Genomic DNA, 27,158 nt, shown 5'->3' with positions numbered 1-27,158 from the left:
TAATTCAAGCATTTACATCTATCACAAATTTTCTTTCATTTAATGTAAAATAATATTATCAATAGGTTCTCAAGAATGGCATGCAATAGGGCTTTCCTAATTACATAAGGAAAACTTTGTACCAAAATAGAAAGATATTTGTTGACAATAGCTAAGAAGCAAAAACAATACCTTTATTTTAACTTATCCCACATACATTTTCTTTTCTTCCCTTTTTTTTTTTTTTTTTTTTTTTGAGGTGCTAGGGATTGAACTCAGGGCCTTATGCACACAAGGCAAGCACTCTCCAACTGAGCTATACCCCTAGCCCTCCACAGAGGTTTTCTAAGTGAATACTACTCTGACGTATATACCCATGGGGCCCATGAGTTTATAAATTGTGTAATTTAGTCAAGATCAAGCTCTGAATGTTATTCAAATGCCTTTTTAATTATTGAGCTCCTCTTCACAGGAGGATTAATTTCATCTGATTATTGAAGATGGTTTTATTATTATTATTGTTTTTTGGACCATATACCATATAGCAATGATTCTGAAAGTGTGGTCTTTAGAATAGCAAGCAGCATCACCTGGGAATTTATTAGATTTACAAATTTGGGGTTACTACCAAGATCCAATGAATCAAGACACTTGAAGGATGGGAACTAACATTTTTGTTTTGATAAACTTTCAAGGTGATTCTGACACATGGTAAAATTTAAGAATGCCTGAAAATGTATTCTTTCACTGAAAGAATCATATTTAGGGACTGGGGTTGTGGCTCAGTGGTAGAGTGCTTGCTTAGCACAAGCAAGGCCCTGGGTTCGATCCTCAGCACCACATAAAAAATAAATGAAACAAAGGTATTGTGTCTAACTACAACTTAAAAAAATAAATATTTTTAAAACAGAATCATATTTATATATAATTATACATATAAATTATATAATTTGCATAGTTATATATACAAATTAAAACCACACATAAATTATTATATACTATATAATACTATCACACATAATTATTATATACAATGTGTGTGTGTGTGTGTGTGTGCGCGCGCGCGCGCGCGAGCGCGCGTTTTCCTCCCCACCCCATCCCCCACCCCTAGTACTGGAGATTGAACCCAGGGCACTCAACCACTGACCTTTATTTCCAGTCCTTTTTATTTTTTGAGACAGTCTTACTAAGCTGCTAAGGCTACAACCCTCCTGTCTCAGACTTCTAAATAGTTGGGATTAGGTGTTCCACCAGAACTAGTTCAATTATATATATTTTGGGAGAAGGAGGGTACTGGGGATTGAACTCGGGGGCACTCGACCAATCAGTCACATCCCCCCAGTCCTACTTTGTATTTTATTTACAGACAGGGTCTGAGTTGCTTAGTGCTTTGCTTTTTGCTGTGGCTGGCTTTGAACTGGTGATCCTCCTGCCTTAGCCTCCCAAGCTGCTGGGATTATAAGCGTACGCCACCATGCCCAGCGTTCAATTATGTTTTTAAAGGGTCTTTTGACAGAGATAATCCAAGAATTACTTCTCAAAATTTTACTTTGTACCAAAACTTCAGTAACAGGCTTAGTCTCCTGAAAGAGAGCATTATGAAAGTACTTCAAAATATAAGGAAAAGAGTTTGCTTATTTCATGATATATAATGGATTCATCTGAAATTTTAACCCAAGTAAGAAATCCAGAGTCTCCCTTCTTACCTAAATATCACTGCCAGGCGATCTAAGAACACAGTGGGATCTGAGGATATGCCATTGCTGGGCTCCTGAGACAACAGCTGAAGAGACAGAGAGACATTATCCAGTGGTCACAAGTACAAATCCATAGCAAACACCACAAATCCTTAAACATCAATTCTGTCTCAATTTCTGCTTATCTCCTTATAACAGCATCTTAGAAATTACTCAAATGCTGTAAACTTAATTTAAATTGTCAAAAATTTTCCTTCATCACCCTGTATCTTAAGCCTGTATATTATATTTTACGCTCATATACTTAGGAGCAGAAATTTGATTTTTCCCCCCACAGATTAAGATATTATTCACATTATATATTATAATGTAGACTGAATATGTTGTTATATTATAATTAAATATATGTAAGATAATATATTTATATTTAGCTTTATGCTATAAAGCTTTCAAATTATAGCTTTATAATATACTCCAAGCAAGTTGCCTATCATTCTTCTTTCCTAAATCATTTTCTTTCTTTCTTTTTCAGTACTGAGGATCAAACCCAGGACCTCACACTTGCTAGGCCTTGCTCTAACAATAAGCAACATGCCTAGTCCCTGAAAATTTCCTACATAAATTTCTACCAGTGTATTATTAGAGATGAATTCTAGAATCATTATATCAAGTTATAAAAACCCTACCATATGTCTACAGTTATTGTGCTAAAAATGTACATTAATAGACATCTTTAAAATATAAGAGAGCCAAGAATTGTAGCTCAAAGGTAGAGTACTTGCATAGCAGGTGCTATATAACCAATGTTTGGTTAATGATGGACCATTTATTTATACAATGGTGTTACCATAAGATTGTAAAAGGACTGAAAATATCTTTTTTGTCTAGTAACTTTGTAACTGTCCTAACATTAGAGTGCAAGACGTTACTGATGTGGTTTTTGTGGTGATGCTGGTATAAACAAACCTATTGTGCTAATGGTAGAAAAGCATCGCACAGTTGGGCATGGTGGCACATGCCTGTAATCTCAGCTACTCAGGAGCAGAGGTAAGAGGAGCACAAGTTTGAGGCTAGCCCAGGCAACTTAGAGAGACCTTGTTTCAGTAAATAAAAAGGGCTGTGATGTAGCTCAGAGGTACAGTGTCCCTGGGTTCAATCCCTATTACCACTCCTTCCCCCTCAAAAAGTATAGCACATACAATTGAGTACAATACATAAAACTTGATAACAATGATCATTGCTGGTTTATGTATTTACTGTACTATACTTTTTTATCATTATTTTAAAGTGTACTACTTCTAGATGGGCACTGTTGCACATGCCTATAACCCCCAGTGACTTAGAAGGCTGAGCCAGAAGGGTCTCAAGTTCAAGGCCAGCTTTGGCAATTTAACAAGACCCTGTCTGAAAATAAAAAATGGCTGGGAAGATAGCTCAGTGGTAGAATGCCCCTGTATTCACTCTCCAGTATAGCCAAATTAAAAAAAGAAAGAAAAAAGGGTACTCTTTTAGTTATTAAATTTTTTTTTACTTAAAATAGCATGCCATGGATATACCAGAAGCAGTCTCTATCTCATGTTCACTGCATCTCTTGACTGTATCCAAGAGGCCAAGTCAAGTGATTGACCTAAACAATCTAGTCTGTATTAAGTACACTCTATCGTACACAAAAATACAGAACAGTCTACTACCCAGGGGCACTTCTCAGAATATATCCCTGTTGTAAAGGAATGCGCTAGTACTTTTTTTCTTATATGTAGCTACTTTGATACTTACTAATTTTAATAAATTTTCAGTTTATTCTTTTGGCTTTTCTAGGCAGATGAAAGACAAATAAGTAATTTTGTCTTATTTTCTAACATATTAATATCTTATATTTGTTTCTTCCCTTGCTTAATTGGACTCACCTTTTTCAATGCCATAACCTGAACAGAACATAGTTCACTAAGACATTCAGTAATCTTATCCAACGGTAATCTGGCAAGGACAAGAGCTGTCCCTGAAAAACAAAGGAAGATGCAAATGAAAATAATTGAATTAATTCAATTAATCAGTCTACATCATACAGACTAACAGAAAAAGCTGACTGGTTTCATTATTTTTAAAAAATCAGCACTGTTTTTAAGAAGCAACATTTTGTTATCTCTGATTTTTTTTTCTTTATTTGGCTTAAAAGACCACAGGCTGACTATCACGTTGAGTTTTATAACCAAAGTTGTTACTAATAATATTCTCTGTAGCGCTAACTGGTTTAAAGATGGTGTAAATATGCCTTCCCTTCCAATTATTCAAAGACTTTAAAAATCTCCTTTAAAAAGTAAATGCCAAAACTATTTGTATACACTATTAATGTAATATTTCTCATCCTTCACAGAGATTGTGATTTAGTGGGTCAAGAGGAGACTTAATTTTTTCTAAGTACTTCAGGCAAATACAATCAGAGAAGTTTGAGAAACACTGACACAATACTTTTAGGAAGGATGCGCTGAAGTCAAAGATTTCATTTGCATTCTACCATAACACACTCTGTGAGCTTTGTAAAACATTATCTCTGAGCCTCAGTTTTTTTTTATGTGTGAAAGTGATTTGAATAGAAAATTAATAATCAAGCTACCTTTATCCTATCAGCATTTTCCCCCAAAATAAATGCTACCTTTGATCTCAATAAAATAAAAAACAAAACAAAACAAACAATCCACAAATCCACAAGAAACCATCTTTAGATTCAGTGGGGCTGGAAGAAGGATTGGTTCTTTCAGTCAGTCTTCCTCTGGTTCAAATACCTTTTCCATCCCCACCAACCACTGAAATATTTTCCCCAAATCCAAAGAAACACATATCAGCCAGAGTCCCTGCAAAGTCAAAAACCCTCTGATTCTTATTCATTTCTTTAATTATCATTCAATATAACAGTAATCCTTAAAATCTGAATTTAAAAACTGAGTGATTTTTTTTCCCAGCAGTCTATGAGCCATAGATAGGTTAGACATTTCTTTAAAACTAGAGGGGAGGGAAGTGGTTGGGGGAGGTGTAACTTAAATACACTTTACCACTGAGCTACATCCCCAGCCTTTTTAATTTTTTAGACAGAGTCTTGCTGAATTGCTGAAACTGGCCTTAAAATTGTGATCATCTGCCTCAGTCTCCTGAGTTGCTTGAATTATAGGTGTGTATCACCTTGCCTATCTTTTAATTTTCATTTTTAATTCATTTCTACAGAAGAGAATGTAAATAAAAACTCTTCTACATCTAGAAGATATCGTAACTGGAAGCCATAATCTACTACAAGTTAGATATTACTTTAGTATCATAGTTAAATTTCACTAGAAAATAACAAGAAAGAACAGCTGACTGATTTAACCAATGCCTTATTATCTACACCCATGAAGGCAAAACCTATGGTATGAAAATAAAATCTATGGGAAATGTGTAGTCATGTTAACTGGTAAGGAACCTGGTCACAGAAATAAAAGAATTAGCTCATGCATAAGGTCTTATAAAGCCTTGCAAAGGCTATTTGATGCCCACAGAAACTCAGACACTGTACAGTTTGTATTATCCAACCCTTTATTTAAAACATTCCAACCCTCTCTACTTTACCAGCTATAATGATTTTACTACCTCATAGAACACTCCAATCTGTCTTCAGAAAGAAAGACTAGAAATTGTTTTCTTTCTAGGAGCCAGTATATATTTCCCTATATGCAGTTTATAATTCCTCAAAAATAAACAGGATCCACTTTTTTATAAAGTAATCTTTCAAATGTTTATAAATAACCATCCTGTTTAAAGTCTACTCTATTTTTTTAATTGGGTATTGAACCCAAGGTACTTTAAATGCCCAACCCTTTTAATTTTTTTAAATATATATTTTTAGCTGTAGATAGACACAATACCTTTATTTTATTTACTTAGTTTTATGTGGTGCTGAGGATGGAACCCAGTGCCTCACATGCGTTAGGCGAGCACTCTACCACTGAGCCACAACTCCAGCCCCTTTCAATTCATTTATTTATTTATTTTTAATTATTATTTTTTTTTAGTTGTAGTTGGACACAATGCATTTATTTATTTATTTACATGTGGTGCTGAGGTTCGAACTCAGGGCCTCATACGTGCTAAGCCAGAGCTCTACTGTTGAGCCACAACCCCAGCCCTGCTTTGAGACAGGGTCTCACTAAGTTTCTCATGCTGGCTTTGCAATTCTCCTGTCTCAGCCTCCCAAGTTATGTGCTACTACACTCCACTATATTTTTCCCTAAATCTGTTTTGTTGGTTTTTTTTTTTTTTTTTTTTGGTACTGGGGGTTGAACCCAGTGGTACTTAACCAATGAACCACATCTTTAGTCAATTTTATTTTGAGACAGGGTCTAAGTTATTTAGGGCTTCACTAAGTTTCTGAGGCTGGCTTTGAACTATGGATCCTCCTGCCTCAGCCTCCCAAGTTTGTGCTACCATGCCCAGCTATCTCCAGTCCTTTTTGTTTTTATTTTGAGGCAGGGTATTACTAAGTGGTTAAGGGTTTCTCTAAGTTGATGAGACTGGCCTTGAATTTACAATCCTCCTGTCTTGGTCTCCCAAGTCTCTGGAATTACAGGCATGAGCCACTGCACCCTGCTTTCCCTAATCTTAATAACTCTGGTTCTATTAGTCTAAGCCCCTAACCACTGTGTTTGGATAGACAGACACACAGTGTAAGCTGATCAGTAATCATAGAGACTAATACGAGACCAGAACCCTTGGCTTCAACATATGGCACTGATTCATGCACACCAACTTTCAATATCTACTTAATTCTTTTTTATAGCACTACTTCCTTAGTAAGTCTAATGTAAAAAGTAACTGTATTTAGTTCAAATGTGCTGCCTCCACCCAAAATCTATACCTGTGCTTTACATACTTGCCAACAGCATGATTTAATTTTGTAGACTTTAAAATATCTTTTTTTGGTAGTAGTACTGGGGATTGAACCCAGGGTCTCATGCATGCAGGGCAAGCACTCTACCAATTGAGCTATAGCCCTAGCCCCGACCTTAAAATATCTTAAGAAAACAATGCATGTACACCCTCCGCTGAATGGAAAAGCTACCTTCACTATCATTAAGTTTATTACAACTGAAAAACAATTTTATGATGTATATAAAACAACCCCAAATAGAAGCTCAGAGGAAATAGTTACTGGTTAGCATTATTAAATAAATACCTTTTAGCAAGCCCACTGCAGCTTCCGGAGAAAACATGAAGGAGTCAAGAGAACGAGCAATCTCCAGGAGTCCATTAAAGTGCTGAGCCATGTGATCTCGACAGACAGAGCAAATATTATGAATGGCTTTGGCTGCAGCAGAAGCCAGAGGCTTTTCACACAGGCCTTTCATCAAATAGCCCAACACAGGGTCTGGAAAGTAAAGCAGAGATTATAAATCTGAAACTCAAGGAAAACTTCTAGCTAAAGCAGAGGTTTACAATTTTTTTAAAGTAAAAGAATATTTTTTAAACAAGAAAGTATGTAAAGAATCTCCAATAGAAAAAGCATAAAGCTGGGCATGGTGGCGTATGCCTGTAATCCCAGAGACTTGAGAGGCTAAGGCAGGAGAAATGCAAGTTCAACATCAGCTTCAGCAACTTACTGAAGCCCTAAGCAATTTAGTGAGACCCTGTCTCAAAATAAACTAAAAAGGGCTTGGGATGTGGCTCAGTGGTTAAATGCCCCTGGGTTCAATCCCTAGCACCAAATAATCAATCAATAATAAATATATAAATTAAAAAGCATAAAAACAGAGCTGATCTGACAGACACAGTGTTAGGAGGCCCTGAGCCCTATCTATTTCATCTTCCATTTCTTCCCTTATGTTAGTCAACTATTCCTTCTGTCTGGATTCCTGAAGTACAGTTTGAAAACCACTAATTCCACAGTATATATGGCCATTTAGTTATTAAAATATGTTAATGAAAGAAAGAATGTAAGGCTCAGAGGATTACCATTATACCAAGAGATGAATCATTTAGTAAAACAGCCTACACTAATCAGGACAATGATAGTTGTCTAAAGCTGACATTTTTATATTTGTGTCTTTCTAGTTATATTTGTATCTTTCTAGTTATAAAAAGCTATAAATTTATGTGGAAGAATCTCTAGCACTTCTAGATAAATTCATTAAAAACTGTTTAATTAAAACTACGTCTTGGGTTGGGGCTATAGATCATTGGTAGAGCACCCACCTTGCAAGTTTGAGGCACTGAGTTCAATCCTCAGCACCACATAAAAATAAATAAAGATACTATGTCCAACTACAACTAAAAAAAATATTTAAAAAAAAAATCTATGTCTTGGGGGACTGGGGTTGCAGCTCAGCAGATAGACCAGTCGCCTAGCATGTGCAAGGCCATTGGCTCGATCCTCAGCACCACATTAAAATAAAGGTATTGCATCCAACTACAACTTAAAAAAAAAAAAAAAGTAAGCTAAAAAAACAAAAACAAAAAAACTATGTCTTGGGTCTGGGGCTGTGGCTCAGCGGTAGAGCATTCGCTTAGCACATACAAGGACCTGGGTTCGATCCTCAGCACTACATAAAAACAAATAAATAATATAAAGGTATTATGTCCAACTACAACTAACTAAATAAATATTAAAACAAAAAAAAAGTCTTAATTTTGCCAAATGCTAGTGTTCCAAGAAAGTTAATATGTAAAAATGAATTTCTTTATGTATATATGTGGGGATTGAACTCAGGGCCTTGGGTATACTTTATCATTAAAGTATACCCCCCAGTATTTCTACTCATCTTTTCCCCTCAGAATGTATCCCTTTTAATGTCAGGGCCTTAATACATATTACACTGAATTAATTACTTACTTTGGGTTTTAAGAGTTCTTATTTACAAAATGAAGGGATTAGGATACATGGTTTCTAATTTGACCTTCAATTCTAACATTATTTTATGAGTTTTACTTATTTTTTCAAGTCAATAAGTGTAGACAAGTTATATTTCTCACTGTTATTCATTTTCACTTGTATTTATTTTGTTTTGAATGATAATTCTCAAGTTTTTAAATGGAGCATGTACTTAACACAGAAAACCCCTCTCCTTTAGTCTATGAGTGCTTCTAGGTTAGAACTACAGACAGATTAACTCATACGTTTTGCCAAAGACTAGCAAAACCAGACCTTAAGCAAAGTACCAGACCTTTTCCTTGTCTAGAGATCTAATTTTTCAAAGGTCCTTCTCCCAGATCAGATTACAAATGTTGTGTCATCTATGCAACTTATATTTATTCTGTCTACAAACATTCTACCTATCAGTAAAAAAGAAAGCAAGAAAAGAATAAAAGTAAGCAAGGAAAAGAAAATAAGAAGCAGCAGCACATGGGAGAGTTTACACATACCAAGGAACTGAGGATTTCGATCAACCACTTCGCTCATTTCTCCAACCAACTCAATGCTGGTGTATCGCACAGCTGTATGGACAGTCTCTGGGAGACGAACGACTCCTTCTAGGACCTCCACCAATGTTGGATTGTTCTCCCTGAATATAAAAAGCAAGCACTCAGTTACTGACTATAGAGGTTATGTTCTGGCCAAATAACAGGCTATAGTGAAACACTGTACTGCTACAGGGCTTCTTTCTAAAGAAATAACCATTCAAATAAAGGTGTTTTAATACTGTGTAAGAATGTTTCTTAAATCCTCACAAAAGATGAAAGATAACATTGTTTCAAGAGAAGCACTTTCATCTTTTCAATGTGAGGAAAGTGTTTAAGGCCTCATGATGCTATCAAAGAAAGGCTCTTCCAGGGGGAAAGGCCTCTTTCCCCCTGGATTAATGTCTTCTTTTAAAGAATCTATTTCATTTATTTCTATATCTGTAGCACCTTATTTTTCCTTAGGGGACACTAAGCCTGGAACAGTGCCTGGCACATAGTAGGCACCCAACAAATATTGCTGAATGGCTAAATGAATAACTCTCACAGACCACTTTCTATTACTTGCTATTCTTTAAAAGATTTCTTATGGTTGAATACTGGAAACTTTAAGAACAGAAGAGTATGGGTAGACCAGTTCACTAACTAAAATAAAAGAACACAAAAACAAGCTGCAGCAATAGGTTAAGGTGCTCCAATATGAAACACATGGGAAAATTAAAGTTAGGTACTTTCTATAGTGACATGAATTTATCTCCATCCCCAGTCCAATATTACTGGCTAAGGTTTTTTTTAAACAGAGTGAAAGATGCCCCAAAGTGGCAGGACTTAATCCAGAAATGAAGATGTTTAAAATATAAGAAGTATTCTGGATTAGACCAAGTGCACCCCCTACTGACAATAAGGTCCATTAAGCCCTTTAAATGGATTAAAAAATTATAATTATTCAGTTGACTTGACAAGCAAGTAAACAATAGAAAAAATCTTATTTTTCCCTAGGGGACACTAAGTCAATTACTGAAGATTACCTATACATCTTTTTCTTATTATCTATTTATTATTTCTTATTTTTCCCTAGGGGACACTAAGTCAATTACTGAAGATTACCTATACATCTTTTTCAAGCAAGAACAGTAATGACTTTAAAACCTTCAGAATGTTCTAAAACAACACCAAACCAGATTAGATTGAAAAGCAAATAGTATAATACATAATTATGAACTAGAACTTCTTAATAGAGAAAAATAAACCCACTCTATCTCTATGAGTAATTATTATATAGAAACAATGTAAGATATCAGTGACTAAGTCCTGAAAGGCAACTCAGAAAGAAGTACTGTGCTTTTAATAAATATCTGCCTTAACTATCTTCCCATCAAGGCCCTGAATAAAGAGTTTGAGTGCAGGTATCTGATCAAAATACAAAGTAATATGACAGATATTAACACCAATGTATAAATTCATGGTACAAAGTAAATTGTCTTTACAGTTTCATGTCTTAAGCAGATTTCCTATGCTAAGCAATTTAAAATCAAATTTGAAATAACTTAAAAGTTTTCAATGGCAATAATAAAAATAACAACTGCCCTTAAGATATTGCTGTTCTTTTAGATGAAATGGTGCCTATGCCTTGACTCTCTGATATTCACAAATGATTCTCTAAGACAGAAAAAAGGAATACAATATAATTAAATATTTGTAAAGATAATATGCACAAGATCAAAAAAGCAGAAGACCCAAATTAATACCTATTCAATTGCTTTTAAGCAAGTACCAAGGATTTAATTGTCTAATGAATTATTGATCTATACCTACTTTTAGAAGGGTGCCACGGTTGGAAAAATAAATCAGCATTCTATTCCTAGCATCAAAAGTAAAATAATTTTACCTCTAGAAAGTGTGATTAAAACATGGCAACAGAAATGCAGGCCATCCTGGACTAGTCAGAACACTAGAAAACACTATAGAAGGTAAAAAGTTCTAAGAGTTTCCAAACATATACCAAATAGGAGAAAAAATGTGTAATTTTCCTTCCTCTTGATATTTAGAATTCCCAGCAAAAGACTTATTAGACACTCACGGATCAACACTCTTTGCTATAGCAGCCATGATAAAGAGAACCGCTTCTGTCACCTCCCAGGGTGGGTTGCCTTCTTTCAGAGTAGAATATAACTAGAGAAGAAGAGGTGAATTGTGGATCCATTAAGAGGAAAACAGAATACCAAAACAAAAAACATTGTTAGTTAAAAGAAATCCAGCTCCTTGTTTCTAAATCTAATTATCTCTCACAGCCAGGCAAGAATATTTTTATTTTCCACATCCTCACTAATTAAAACTGTTATTTTAATATTTGAAATACACCCATTTATACCCCCTACAAGAATTTATCAAGACTTCAGAAAATGAGTATAATGGGAAAAACAAAACATATTATGTGTCTTTTTTTTGGTCTTGATAATTGATAAATACATACACACTCAAAATGGAGATACAATATAAATCTTCTGCATGTATATTGGCTGTACCTTTCTACTATTTTAACTGTTTGCACCAACACTAATAATAGAGGCTAAACTTCTGTAAAATCACCTATTTAGAAGGATCTATTGCAATACTATATCCAAGAAGAATATTTTTAAGAAGGAATCACAGATGTTCTGGTCCAGAATTTTCCAGGTAATAGTCACCTATGGAATGTGACTAGACATTAACCTAAGTAAGACTTCTTTGGTCAAATAACAGATACTACCAGGAAAGACAAAATTAAACAACTCTCTTGTCTGACCTTAGAGAGGCTTTAATATACTATATTAGCATACACCTGTAATCCCAGGCTAAGGCAGGGATTCAAGGCTGGCCTCAGCAACATAGCAAGGGCTTATCTCAAAAAATACAAAGGGCTAGGGATATGGCTCAGTGGTAAAGCACCCCCACCCCCGTGTTCAACCCCCAGTACCCCCCCAAAAAATATATATATACTATTCCAGATCATTTCCCAATTTTACTTAATTTAACTCCTTTCCTCCTCCTTCAAATATAACAAAACATCTCATAGACTGTTATTCCACAGAGCACATCCTGGCAACATGATTAATTAATATAAATTAACCAGAGCCAGTGAGGAAAGAGCTAAAATCTGTACGCAAGTCTTCTGCCTAGAGTCTAGGGATCTCACTAAACTTCCTAAGAAATCTCTAACCCTTCATAGTTGAATCAAAAACCATGCTTTGTAATGAAAATAGTTATAAGTTTATTAACACTTCCTAGATCAGATTATGGTCAAATACATACAAAGTGACTGAGATACCTTCCCTGCAAAATTCCTTTAGGTTAGTTTGGTATTGCTATATAGCAAAGGATCCAAACTAGTACTTCAGAGATCATTAGAGTATGAACCAGAAATACGAAAACCACCTGAAATTATGCTAATGTTAAGTGATGTGGAATGATGATGATTGTAACCTTATGAGATAAAATGTTACTCACTGTCAGGAAAACCACAGGACTATGAATCTTCTACTCTACTATAGTCATCCTCTGGGATGAAGCTGCACAGGAAATCTAACCTTAAGTGTGGACAAAGGAAATGCCAAATAACTAAAAGAGTTGCCAGGAGTTGGTACATAGTCCAAATTCCGTATATGTATCCTGGAAGCTTTAATGCTTTATCTGTGATCTTCCATTCTAGCTGCACAAGTGGAATAGCTCTTATTAGCCAGAGTAACAGAGTAATCCATAACTGAATTATCCACAGACTGCAGTTGCCTTGTTAGATACTAAATAAACATAGCTTAAACATGCCAGGCAATGTGCTAGGCACCTGTATAACTACTGGAATCATTTAATGGAATCATTTAGCCATTAAGCTTGAAGAAATATGATGGAAAATTAACAGAAGACAGAGTGGAAACAATTAAGGTGATCAGTAAAATTGACTCAAGAATCTCCAAACAGGCTTACCTGAGCAAAACACTCCATAGACCCAATCAAGAAAATCAAATCTTTCACCAGGTCTGATACCCGCATCCGAAACTCGCCAAAGTCATCAGTTTCCTCAGGAACCCCCTCCTGAAATTTCAAATCAGGTAGCATTTATTTTAAACTCACTGAGGCTTTCAATGATGTCTATAAAATCAATAGAGAAGAAAAAGTCATTAAGCAGTCAAGTTCCAGTGAACCAAAGTTGCCTAAATCACAAGGGTACTTTACATTAGAGAGTCTCCCAAATTGTTAGGGAAGGTAAGACAACATAACTTATCCCCTACCCTTACTTGAAGAAATTCTTCCATTTATGTGTGTATGTGTGTTTTGTATTCCCAAGACACACTTTGTTTTGCTTTAAAAAGAACGTGAGTAGGGGTGGGGGTGATCAGAAGTGACTAGGAAGAAGTGATAAATTTAGAGAGTTATAAGCCTACTCCTAGGGAAGGTCAGCGCTTAAGCACTGAACAAGTCACTACAGCTTCAGTGTTCAAAATCTCCCAAAAATCAACCATTATCATAATAACTTCCAAAGAAAATAGAATTTTAGACTTTAAATGCTTCCTATCCAAACAAACTTCTATAAGTAAAAAAGGGTTACCAAGTAATTTATAATTTTGAGATGGTTAAGGGCATGGTATAAGAATCTTGGGCCATGAAAACCTGAAAAAATTCCTTAGTTCTATTAAGAATTGTTGGTCTCATTCAACCTCCTTGCATTAATATAAAGAAATTAAGGTTGAGGAATGATGAAGAAATTATGGCTGTCTCAGATGAAATAATGGATAACATTATAAAGCACTGTATAGTTACAATTAGAAGAAAATATCTGCAAGGGAAATGGTGCCACTGAACTAGCAAAGGGAAGAGGATCAAATAGAAAGACCATTTAAACCACAGAAGCCCTGTTTTTATTTACATATCAGTCTTCCAAGTAAAATGTAAAGATAAGATTCCTTGGTTTAAAAAAAAAAATCTGAACATCATAAAACAAGGTCATCAGTAAAGTTCTATGGAGATACAATTCAGATTGGGGATGTAGGTCAGTGACAAGAGCATTTGCCTATCATGTATAAGGCCCTAGGTTCAATCCCTAGCAAACCACCCCTGCCCCCCCAAAAAAAGAAAGAAAAAATACCATGTCTAATTTAATGGTAATCAATTAAATTTACTCCAGGTCCTAGATTAAAATGATCAACCAAACAAATGAAATAAATGAGGCAAAATTTGGGAGAGACTAAGAAAAAAGGTTCAAGAGTTTTCCAACAAACTATTTGGTAATATTTCTAGTATGTTTTCTTAAATGCTAATATATTATTTCTATATTTTCTCTTAAATTATAAAGTCAGTATAAATAATATAAATAAAAGTATGTATATGGGGAGAAGTCATGAAATTTCCAATACCTTCACAAATATTTCCCTTTTATGTTAATCTAAGCACACATTTTACACTATTAAAAAACAGTATAAAGCTCCTCATTCTGATTTTTTTTTTCTTAGCATACCATACTCTTTTGGTAGTCATTATTTTACAATGTTCCATCAATTTGCTATGATTTATGTCACTCTTCTTATACTGTTATTCATGATTTATCATTTTCTACTTTTACAGATAATATTTTGTACATAAAAGTGTTTCTTCTGAAGGATTTTTTAAAGATAAATCCTTGGAAAAGAATTACTGTCTCAGCAAGAGCAATATTTGTGAACATAAGCCTAATTTGTCTTTATTAATACTGCTATTGACTTTGTCACTGTAACCTAAAGTGATAAAAATCAGAAGATTCTATCAGCTCTATTCTTTATCTTTTCAGTTTCTTTCCAAATTAGCACTGAAAAGAGGAGAAAATTAAGATATGAAGAAGTAGAGAAGGAAACTTACATGGTCCGGTTCTAGCTGGCAGTGTCGAGCTAAGGCATGAAGCAGCCTCTGAATGTAAGCTTTGAAGATGCCATGAATAACTTCATCGTTAGTTTTGTACAAATGCTCCCCTAGTCGGTACCAAAAGTTAAAGGAAATTTCTACTACCTGTCAGATTACAAGAGAAGAGATTATTTATTTGAATGGGAAAGAAATAGATTCAGTCAGTTTTATTATTCCTAAGGCCACATAAGAAAGATTTACCTAATATGAGGACCAGTTAATGAGTCCCCCTTTTCTCTAGACCTCAAATATGTCCACCTACATTTAGCATGACTAGATTACATTTTCCTATTTACTCCTGGGATAACTGCTTCTAAAGTTATATTGGATTCTGAATTTAGAGAAATAGATACTGAGATGAAGTCCTTTTAAAAGTATTTTTCCCAAACTATAAAATCACTTCAATATATTTTTGAGATTAGATCATTTCTTATCGTCAAACCATGTAATTCCTTGAACATAACTGAGTCAGCCTCTTGTCGTTATATGTGAGGTGCTATACTTCTCCCCAGAATGATTTGGGTTTCATTCAAATCTAGCTGTCCTCATGAAATTATACAAAACTTTTCTTATGTAATAAAAGAAAAAGGATGGAGATTCACAAACGTGCTTTGCCTACGAGTAATCACAATTAAGAGGCAGCCCTACCATTCTTTTCCCATCAAGAATCCAAGATAGAGACACTCAAAACAATATCCAACTTGGAAGCACTTTTTTCACATTTCTTATACTATAAAGAGGAGGTAAATGAAGAAAAATATTTTAACCTCGAAATTTAAGAGAGCGGGGTATTGCCAGATGCAGTGGCACACATCTATAATCCTAGCCACTCAGGAGACTAGGGCAGGACAACTCAGCAAGACTCAGTTTCAAAATAAAATAAAAAGGGTTGGGGCTATAGCTCAGTGGCATCATGTTCCTGGATTTGATTCTAGTTATCACCCCATCCTCACCAAAGGGCAAGGCAAATGTCTTTTTTTTTTTTTTTTCTTAAAGAGAGAGTGAGAGAGGAGAGAGAGAGAGAATTTTTAATATTTATTTTTTAGTTCTTGGCGGACACAGCACTTACAGCCATGATTTACTACTGCCGAGCCACAGGCCCCAAAGCAATAGGGCCAACAAAACATGGACTAAAACATCTGAAACTGTGAGCTAAAATAAACCTTTCCTCTTTTAAAAAGTTGATTATTCAAGTATTTTGTTATAGTAATGGAAAGCTGGTGAACAATGTAGTTTTAAACTGTAAAGCTCTAGAGAATCAACACAGCTGAAAAGGGGACTCAGTGAAAAGGCAATAAGCTTTTCTAATAGGTTTTTTGAGGGATCTATAACAGACAATCCAGCAAACCAGGTAAGAAAATGGAAAAGGATATAAAGTAGAAACTCAAACGCAATTTTTGAAAAATTTCAATACAGAGGGAACCGCCATATCACATTAATTAAAAATAAGAATATAATTTCTCAAGAAAACAAGGTGAGGGATGAGGCCATGGAATATAAACAACATGCAATACACAACTTGGAGATGATGGTCTTAGCATATTAAAGACATTACCTCATACTGAGGATGCCCTGCACAAATAAGAAGCAATTCCAGCGTTCGCAGGTCTCCAAGACCTTGGCCTGGAGTACAAACAATTTTTTCAAGAAAAGTTTCACATAGTTCAGTGAAAATACGGCAGTAATTCAGAACTCTATACAAGAAAAAAAGAGAGTCGCAAGTCAGAAATCTGGTTATTGTTTACACACACACACACACACACACTCTCATAGTCCTCAGCTTAAGACACATATAGTGATTCTTTGCTATGCTGTATCACAATCTCTATTGTAGATACCTTTACTTAGATTGTCTACTTCTCCACAGATAAGCAACTAATAAGTCAAATTCTCAATTACTAAAACATTTTTTAAAATTACTCTTGATATTTTAAAGTTTTTTCCCTAATTTTTACAGCCTTTCCTTTTGTGCAAAAACTTTGCATAATTGGTAATTATACAACTTCTTCTGCATCTAACTTGCCACTTCTAAGTTTGCATGAGAATCAAAGTATCTTTAGGATGCACTACTTTAATATTTACACAGAGCCACTAAGAATCATAAACAATAGATGAATAATAAAAAGTAACATAATGTGCTAGGGATGTAGCTTAAATATAGAGTATTTCTCCTCCTGTGTGAGGCCTCAGGTTCAATCCCTAGCACCACAAAAGTAAAAAATAAAAGATCAGACTTTAAAAAAATTCAGAGTTCCAATCTTAAATAATTACTCACTTGTCTAAATCTTCACGTGCCACAGCCATATGATAGGCAGTCTCCAATGTCAGGACTCCCTGAAAAAGTTGCATTGCTAATGGCAAGTTAGTTTCCACATTCTCAATGGCATAAAGAGCTGAGCACACACAGTCTGAAGCAGCTTCATGTAGGTTGGATGAGGTCTTATCCTGTTGCTGGAAGATAGCAGGAACAGCAAAGTAAGAAGTATGATCATTTTAATACAAGTAATAGGAAAACAATTATAGCTTCTTCTGAACATGTTATGTACTTTAAATATCTAATAGCCTAGTAGTCACTGTCTTGCATAAGACAACATCATGTTGTCTATTAGTAGCCCTATTATTATCTCTGGAAATCTTTTCCATACTCTTTCTGATATTCAAGTACTAAGTAAAATGAAAGGGCTCAACAACTTCCAAACATATCACTGTGAAATCAGAATACCAAAGTTAAACAACAGTTCTTCAAACTTACTGGGATGAAAGGAGGAGGTAACTTATGAGCAAAAATCATAGAGTCCTCCAACTTCTCATTAACAATGATGCACGCTAGAAAACGAGAGCAAAGCTTCTAAAATTCTGAAGGAAAATAATATTGAATCTAGAATTCTATACCTAGCCAAAGTATGAAAACAAAATAAAAATATTTCTTGGGCATGCAGAAATTCTGATTTCACTTTATGTGCATCTTTCTGAGGAATTCATTGAGGAGGTTCAAAAACTACTTTAATCAACCTAGAAAGCATAGGAAAGGGAAATCCAAGGATGACCACTGGGGAGCTGATCTAAAGAACAACTGATACAAATTAGAACAGTTCAGAAGGTACAAGGGACCATGCAAGGCTCCTACTTAAAATGAGTACAGATGAGAGGCTGGAAAAGTGTAATGAAGGCATATTAGTTTTTCTTGAATAACAAAAACCAGAAAACTCAGAATCACCAGGAGGGGAAAATGCTACATAAGCAGTGTTAGGAGAGCAACAAGATGCAAACTATTCATTACCCTATTCTTAAAACCAAATGGTGGGGGCTTGGGATGTGGCTCAAGCGGTAGCGCGCCCGCCTGGCATGCGTGTGGCCCAGGTTCAATCCTCAGCACCACATACAAAGAAAGATGTTGTGCCCGCCGAAAACTAAAAATATTAAAAAAAAAAAAAAATTCTCTCTCTCCAAAAAAAAAAAAAAAAAAAAAAAAACCGAATGGTGGTTCAAAGATATTCATTATATAACCATGTTTTAAAAGTTAGATACATACTCAAATTTATTCTTGAGATATATACTCAAATTTATTCTTTTTATCAAGTTTCTTTCTTTAAATAACTTTAAAAAAAAGAACTACAGAGGGGAAGTTACACAAGAAAGCTGTGTAACTTATAAATATAAAGCAAACTAAAATATGGCATGATTTTCAACCATTCAATGAATGTAAAAAATGAGAATATATTTGACCCTCAACTATGGAAATACTCTCTTTTTAAGTGGCAGTGGAGTCCTGACATGAGATCAGTAGAGTAGATAATATAATCCTTACATACTACTGAACTTCTTTCTTACCCAGATTCCAATTCCCAGAAGTCACCACTATTAAGACTGAAGTGTATATACTTGAGACTTTCCTCCATTCATAGGTAATCAAACTTATGTGGGTTTTTTGCTTAGTTTTTGTTTTTTCTTTTATTTTATTTTGAGACAAGGCTTCATTCAGTTGCTCAAGTTTGCCTTGAAATTGTGACCACTCCTGCCTTAGTTTCCTGAGTAGCCAGGATTAAGATGTGGGCCACCATGCCTGGTTTATATTTAGAAACTTGTTTTTTTTAATTTGTTCTTTTTCGTTATACATGACAGTAGACTGTATTTTGACATATCATATATGCATGGAGTATAACTTCCCATTTTTTGTGGTTGTACATAGTGTAGAGTTACACTGGTCGTGTTTTCATATGTGAACATAGGAAAGTTATGTCTAATTCAGTCTACTGTCTTTTCCATTCCCATGCCCCTTTCTTCCACCCTAGGAACTTTTAAAACTAAACTATCTCAAGATAATACTCTGATCTATAATCATCTCTGGATGCAAAACTAATGATGATTTTTTAGGTCCTCTCATGTTTTTTTCCAAAATATTTGATATACAAGTAATTATGTCATGGTAATGTCAAAGACACTGTGACCATTATTAAAAATATGCTATTTTACTTTATTCAACCCTAAATTCTGAGTTAAAAGTGATACCTTCAATTTGGTACTTGATAGCAAGGAAAGGACACTGCCACTTTCCTAAAATATACATTCCAGTCACTGTTGAGAAATTTGAAAACACTATTATGTCCCAGATTATTAAAAGTAAAAGTGGTAGGGGCTGGGGATGTGGCTCAAGGGTAGCACGCTCGCCTGGCATGCATGAGGCACTGGGTTCGATCCTCAGCATCACATAAAAATATTGTGTCCACCTAAAACTAAAAAATAAATATTAAAAAAAAAAAGTAAATGTGTTAGGAATACTATGATAAGCAAAGCTCTTACTTACCAAAACCTCAAAAAGAAGGGCTAGTAACTTATTGTTAGCCATGAAGTTACTGTCCAAAACTCCCAAGTTAAACCAACTTCCCAAACAGCGAAAGACCTTCATAAGCATTTTTTCATCTGTTCCTGCTTTTTCTACACAAGTCATCTGAATAGAAGGGGGGAAAAAAGTTAAAAGAAATAATGTTGATCACCTTAAAAGGACAATGATGAGGACAATAATAATGCTAACAGTTGAAAGTACGTTGTGTGTACCACAGTTCTTAACACCACTAAGCCATTTATTCCCCGTTAAAATTCTAAAGGAAGGTACTATTGCCTCCTGTTTCTCAATGGGAAATTGAGATACAGAGAGATCACAGACATATTTTAAAAACAGAGCTCTTTCAAAAATAACTTAGTAAGTTTCTAAGTTCCCACTTCTCCATTAATGTAGTTTTATAAATAATTGTTTTTAAAGTAACATTTAGCTATCTACATACCCAACTTTCATAGAACAAATGAACGAGGCATACCACTGTATATTCCTACATGAAAAGCCAATGCTTCAGCACCTGAATATTCTAATAAATATGTCACTCCACAGAAAGTGACACTACTATATGTAAAACATATGCAACAGAAGTCAGACCAAAACTTACCACTGTTTTTTTTCTTAGAAACCCATTCTTGGGGTATATATTTTTACCAAAGTAAAGTGTAATGCAACTTTAGATGAAGAATGTTTCAAGAAAGCTTTGGCCAGCAGTAAGTTGAAACAACAAAACTGCAGTGGGGTTCCGAAGGCACAAGGCAAGGGCACTGTGTCCTTTCCTTGCTATGGGACAGTAGAATCCCATAACACGCTATCAAACCAGACCTCAATTCTGGTGCATGTACTTCCAAATAGCCCTGTATGCATTATTGGGCAATAATGATTACATGCTTCTAAATTAGTTTGAATTAAAAGGAGAGAGAGAGAGAGAGAGAGAGAGAGAGAGAGAGAGAGAGAGAGAGATGATTCAAGTAAGTTTATGGCAACCACAATCTGAAGAATAAAATTCTGGTATTCATATTTACACTGCAGATATAAACTATACAGGAAAATCCTCCAGATTCAGAGCTTTATCTATCTCACAAGGTACACCAGAGATGACTGTTTTTATCACTGTCCTCCAAAGAAGTGCTAGGTTGCATGCAAAGATGAAGAGAAGTGATGGGTTTAGATATGACTATACACCACGTTCCTTTCCACATAATACTACCTAAGATATTTAGATCTGAAGAACTAAAAAAAAATTTAAACCAAACTTTTCTACTAAGAAGACAGAAAGAAAGGATGTACAAGTATATGAATATACTTGGTTCCTTCTATTTTTCTGCCTCTTCCTGGCCGTTACATTTTAGGGGAAGAGGAACATTATACTAAAAAGGGTGACCATCATAACTAATGTTTACTGAGGGGTAAGACTATTTGCTTTGTAAAGAAAGAAATTCGCTTTACAAGTATTATTAACTCAATCCCCACAAAGTGAAATAGATACTATATCCTAATTATATAGATAAGAAAACTGAAGCAGAGGAGGTAAGTAACTTGCTCAATATGATACAGCATAGACAGGACTCAAAGTTAAGAAGTCTAGTTTCAAAGCCTATGATTTTAACTTCAACACTCTTGCTACCTCCCAAATTTCTCTATTTGCTTGTATGTACAGAATATCCTATTACTAATCCAGGACTTCCTACATTTCAAAGACATTTAAATGTAAGAGTACATCAATGACCTTGCACAGAATATTATTATATACTAGTATATAATGATAGTAAATAGTATATTACCAAAGAGTGCCAGGAAATATTAAAAGAGCACAGGGAAAAAGAATCATCCATCATCCTTTAAAATATTATTTTGCTAGCTTTAAGCACAGTTTGCTTATTTTTAAAAATTAAATTAATGCAGACTTGGGACACTAAAATGCCTTAAGGTTTTTAGAAAGGATTAAAATACTAACATATTTCAGTAAACTAATGAATACACCTGAAAAGAATTCCTATACTAGGAACTTATTTTAATATGATTCAAAAGGCTGAAAGTAGAAACAATATGAGTAAATAAATTTCCTTAACATGAATTGGAGGCACTGAGAGATTCCTCTTTTAGCACTTATATATAGCAATACACAGTCTCTTCCTTTTGAATCTTTGAAGCCCTGGATATAAACTCATTACACAATTGCTACGCCTTTATGCTTCCTGAATGACTTTGGGTTTTAATAAGGCACCCCTATTTAGAAACGGAAGGCTTGCTGTACATGAATTCTGAGGGGGAGGGAAAAGCCTATATGTAAGACTATTTGCTTTATAAAGAAAGAAATTCTGCTAATTAAATTAAATACACATACCAACTAAGAGGTTTTCACTTTCTTGAGTACTATGTTACTAAACATTGTCTTTTAAAATGAGGCCTGGGGCTGGGGATACAGCTCAGTTGGTAGAGTCCTTGCCTCACATGCACAAAGCCCTGGGTTCAATCCCCAGCACTACCAAAAAAAAAAAGAAAGAAAGAAAGAAAGAAAGAAAATGAGGCCTCAAAAGCTGCAAGACAAGTGCCACACAGAGTCCAGAACAATTCATCAATAAAAATATAGCAGGGGTAAATAAGAATTGATATCTTGGATTAACAAAATAGAGAATAGAGAAAGAAAAATATTAGAGGCTAGGCTTAGTTCAGCAGTAAGAGCAAGAAGAGTAATATGAAAACCTTAAATACTGCCAGGTATGGTGGGATGTGCCTGTAATCCTAACTACTGACTAAGCTCTGGCAGAAGGATCACTTGACCCAGGAGTTCTGGGCCAGCTTGAGCAACTAGGCGAGACCCCATCTTTGGAAAAAGAAAAAAAAAAAAGGAAGGAAAAGAGAAAAAAAAGTTAACACTCTGCTTAGAAATGGGTCACATAAATCATAAAAATACAGTACTAACAAGAAACAGGATGAAATATAACTATTAAAGGAGAATATGGGAGTAACTGAATGAGAAAAGTTTTATTGAATTGCCACTTTGGGCAATTCATGCTCTGGGTTTTTATAATATGAAAAGCTACATGACAGAATATGATAACCAAGAGCAATATGTTTTTCAGACCACATCACAATTAACCAAGGTCGAATATGACGAAGTACCAAGTGAAGCATGTGCCCTTGGGAGTCCAAGTGGCTGGACAGTTCACCACTGTGGCAGTAATGTTGATATAAAGGACTATGATGTGGCTAGATTCTTTTAAGAATCTAGAATGCTTACAAAAAAAAAAAAATGACAAGGTCAGGTTCATTAAATCACAGCTCAACTCACAGTCTGAGAAGCTTCCATGATGGCTCTAAAAAGCAGTTTTCTTGTAGCTACAGGGCTGATATCACTGAAACTCATCTACAAAATTTAGTTGTGTGGCTTACTGTATCACAAACAACAGCTGAATTCTGTCTCACCAAATCCCTCATGTCAAGGATAGGAAAATGATTGGTAAAGAACAAGATTCTGAAACTTGAAATGGAGACATATGGTTGGACTCAATAGAAACTGATAATTTCAAACTCCTAAGTCATTGAGTCTCTCCTTCAGGCAGAAAAAGCCTACTCTATTATCTGTAGAGACTAACCCTCCTCAGTCTGATAGCATCACCTGAGCCAGTGTCTTGACAATAGATGCCCATTCTCCTTAAGATCTGACCCTAACATTCCTATTGCCACTAGACCCATAACTAGGGTAAAACCTCAGCAAGTTCCAGGGGACAGATACCTATAAAAGAAAAATTCACATTCCAAGAGAATTATAAAACAGCTAATATGCATCTTTGAAGAAACCTAGGGGGAGTATGTGTGGGAGTGGCTTCTAAGGGTATTAGACCAAGGGAGGACAGACTACCTAACACCAGATAGAGCCAAATTCATTGCCATATGCATACTTCAAACAAATTCTGGAATTAATATGTATATGAAGCTTCTGGGAAGCCCCAATAAGAAACCAGTACAAATACCTAGGATTCAGAAACAAAGGTATGTCTTCTTTTGCAGGTCACAATTCTTTTAAGAAGCAGTTTCTGTCTGTTGCTGGGCTTTGGTAAAAACTAAACATCTAATCATGAGACATTAGGTGATCTAAGCTTCCTATCATGAACTGGGTATTGTCCCAACTACCTACCCACATAGCTGGAGATAATCAGTCATCAAATGAAAATGGCACATGAAAGACTGAGTTCAGTAAAATCTTAGAAAGTAAAGGTAAGGTGCATGGATTCCTTTAAGACCAACTCTTCTTTTATTGATTTTTGCCTCTTGATTCATGCCTATGGACTCCTAAGGTGTTACTTAAGAAGAGATACCTGAAGAAGAAAATGACTCAAGTCAGCTTTTACTGGTGCATCCATACAACATGGTATTACCTGAAGGTGAACTGCTATAACATTAGAGGCTCATTCTGGGGCTTTAGTAAGAGCAATGGTGAAGAAAAATCCTCCTAGTAGAACTTCAAATATAATACTTGGTTATCTACCATGTCTGGAGTGAAAGACAGTCAGAAATATGGATTTATACTTACTCATGGACAATTGTCAATGGTTTGGTTAGATGTCGGGGATTTGGAAGAAACAGGATTGAAGGTTAGCAACAAGTAAGTCTGAGGAAAAGACATGGATGGACCTCTCTTGGCACAGATTGCAGAGATATTTCTTTCTTATGTGAATATCTACCAAAAGGTATCCATCTACTATAGAGGAATCTCTCAATAATAAGATGGACAAAATAATAAACTCTACAGATATCAGTCTCTTCTCCAGCTGATAAAGGGCTTGCTCAATGGACTCATTAACAAAAAGTAGCCCCAGTGGCAGGGATAGAAGCCAGGCATGGGACCAACATGAACTTCCAATTACCAAGGCTGAACTGGATAACACTATCACTGAGTATTTAACCAGCTGACAGGACAGAGACCAGTATGGCACCATCCCCCATGAGCACCAGACTGATTACATGGAACTTCTATCCAGGAAGAAATAGAGATTAGTCCTTACACAAATGGACTCATATTCTGGATATGAATTTGCCTTCCCTTCCTAAAAAAAAGCTTCTGTCAGCACTTTTCATCCACAGTCCCACAGAATGTCTTATCTAGCAGTCATGGTTTCTCTCAAAGCATTGTATCTGATCAATGAATTCACATCAGAACAAAGGAAGTACAACAACAATTCTGAACACTGAGATCTTAGTGCCCAAGAAAGGAATGCTTCCACCAGGAAACCCAAAAATGATTCCAATATATTGGAAGATAAGACTACCAAGGAAATAATATGGGCTTCCTATGGCATTAAAGCCACAAGGAAAAAAGGTGGTAATCTATGGGTTGAACCGACTATATTCAGCTACTAAAGAGAAATTGGGTTGCTTCTACATAATTGAAACAAGAAAGACTCAAACTGGAATCCAGGGAATTCCTAGGGATTCATCGAGTATTTCCATGCCCAACAGCAAAGGTTAATATAAAACAACAAAGCAGGATAACTTGAGGGCTCAGATCCTTTGGGAATGAAGATCTGGGTTACTTCAGCAGGTGAAGAATTCCAACCAGCTGAGGTTTTAGCCAAGGCATGAGAAAGACAAAGTAAGTTGAAGAAGAAACCACAGACATCAATCATGGCCTATGAACAGCTATATAAAATGAACAATGTAGCAGATTTGCACCTTTTCTAATCACTATATGTGTCAATCTACAGGAAATTAAATGTGTGCAAAAAGGTGTATACAGTTAGTCAAACAGGGGAAGACTAGGCCAGTTATAATTTATTGCCTTCCAACTTACCTTATTAGACTGCTCTATGAAAATACAGCTGTACCTTTACATATTTTTCCTGTGTCAGCACTAAAGTTTTGTTAGTAGAGGACATGGAGAGACAATCCAGGAAGAAAACAGTGTTTTGCTTCTGGTCCAAATGTATAACCTTCTGCACAATACAGTTTCTTCAGCATGAGACCTCTAGCTTCTCTGGGACCTAGTTTTTGCAGTACATTGGTCAAAATCTTCCTCCAGGGTTCTCCTCTATCCTCACCAATGTATTTTGTTTTTTTTCTTTTGTTTCATTGGTACTGGGACTTGAAACAGGGCTACTTTAAACTGAGTTACATCCCCAGCTCTTCTTATTTTCTTGAGACAGGATCTTGCTAAGGTTGTCCAGAATAGCCTTGAACTTGTGATCCTCCTGTCTCCTTCTGAGTAGCTGGTATTACAGGCATGTGCCACATACTGGCTTCACCAATGGTTTTATAACACAGCTCTTCTGGATCCAGAGTAATGAACAACTTTTCCAGCACTAGACAGATTCCTGTAGCTCTCAAGTTTTTCCAGTGTTCTCAGGGCACAATGGCTAGGGGCTTCCCATGATATTCCCACACTCAAGATAGTTTTGTAGCAGAGTGCTTCCAACAAGATAGCAAAACTATCTGATGAGAAACCTGAAAACAGGGGTGGGATGTTGCTCAGTGGTAGAGAGCGTGCCTAGCGTATGTGAGGTCCTGGATTTGATCCCCAACACCATACCAAAAAAAAGAAAAAGAAGGAAAACAAAAAGAAAAATACCTGAAAAACTTTCTTAGATTTCCAGAAAATTCTAAAGAACAGATTTCCAGCAGCATATAGCACCAGTGACTTTTAAACCACATGGCATCTCCAAGAAGGTCTGGACCTTAACCTTGGGAAGTGGAGGGTGATTCTACTTATCTGGAAGCTCTATCACAGCCCTAGGGCTATATTATATTTCTATATCCTTTAGGATTCACTTTACTTCTTACTAGAGGATTCCTCTTTACTGTAAACCCTCCACTATAACTAATAATGATAAGTCTTTATATTAAGTATTACGGTTCAAATCAACAACAGTCCATAAGTCCGCAATACTTCAAAAAGAAAGCCAACTTGGGTATGGTGACACACACCTGTAATCCCAGCAACTTGGGAGACAAAGGCAGGAGAATTATAATTTCAAGGCCAGACTCAGCAACTTAGAGAAACTCTGTCTCAAAAATAAAAACAATTAACTCCCTGTTGGGATGCCTAGGAGAACATCCCACTTTCCTTTAGCAGGGATGTCACTGGGTTTTGGAAAGGGATCACACGGAGAAGGGGACCTGCTAGAGGGTAATGGTAGCTAACTAGTCCTCTTGGATGGGGTAGCTGGGGCAGGATAAGTCCTCGGGGTGGGACAAGAACCAAGTACCCAAGGTACCATTTTGCTGGCGGAAAGGATTCCTTGCTTCCACATGGCCACATCAAGAGTCATGGCTGGGGAATGAAGATCAAGCCTGAAAGGTGGGTCACAGGAGGAGCCAAG

General features: G+C 35.7%; 1 protein-coding gene across 1 annotated transcript in view; it reads right to left on the bottom strand.

The window, feature by feature from the left end:
• Tnpo3 (transportin 3) overlaps positions 1 to 27,158 on the bottom strand; it is an 87,953-nt gene that overhangs the window by 24,796 nt on the left and 35,999 nt on the right. The window contains exons 5-14 of the mRNA XM_026392774.2: positions 19,810 to 19,953; positions 17,281 to 17,456; positions 16,561 to 16,699; positions 14,964 to 15,110; positions 13,059 to 13,166; positions 11,179 to 11,270; positions 9,063 to 9,202; positions 6,880 to 7,071; positions 3,584 to 3,675; positions 1,686 to 1,762 (exon numbers count right to left, since the gene is read on the bottom strand). Coding sequence (XP_026248559.2) covers positions 1,686 to 1,762; positions 3,584 to 3,675; positions 6,880 to 7,071; positions 9,063 to 9,202; positions 11,179 to 11,270; positions 13,059 to 13,166; positions 14,964 to 15,110; positions 16,561 to 16,699; positions 17,281 to 17,456; positions 19,810 to 19,953 — 1,307 coding nt within the window. The remainder of the gene's footprint in view (positions 1 to 1,685; positions 1,763 to 3,583; positions 3,676 to 6,879; positions 7,072 to 9,062; positions 9,203 to 11,178; positions 11,271 to 13,058; positions 13,167 to 14,963; positions 15,111 to 16,560; positions 16,700 to 17,280; positions 17,457 to 19,809; positions 19,954 to 27,158) is intronic.

The sequence above is a fragment of the Urocitellus parryii genome, chromosome 3, assembly GCF_045843805.1.
Source record: "Urocitellus parryii isolate mUroPar1 chromosome 3, mUroPar1.hap1, whole genome shotgun sequence".
In the NCBI taxonomy this organism is placed as follows: Eukaryota; Metazoa; Chordata; class Mammalia; order Rodentia; family Sciuridae; genus Urocitellus; species Urocitellus parryii.
This window is presented reverse-complemented; position numbering and strand designations above follow the sequence as displayed.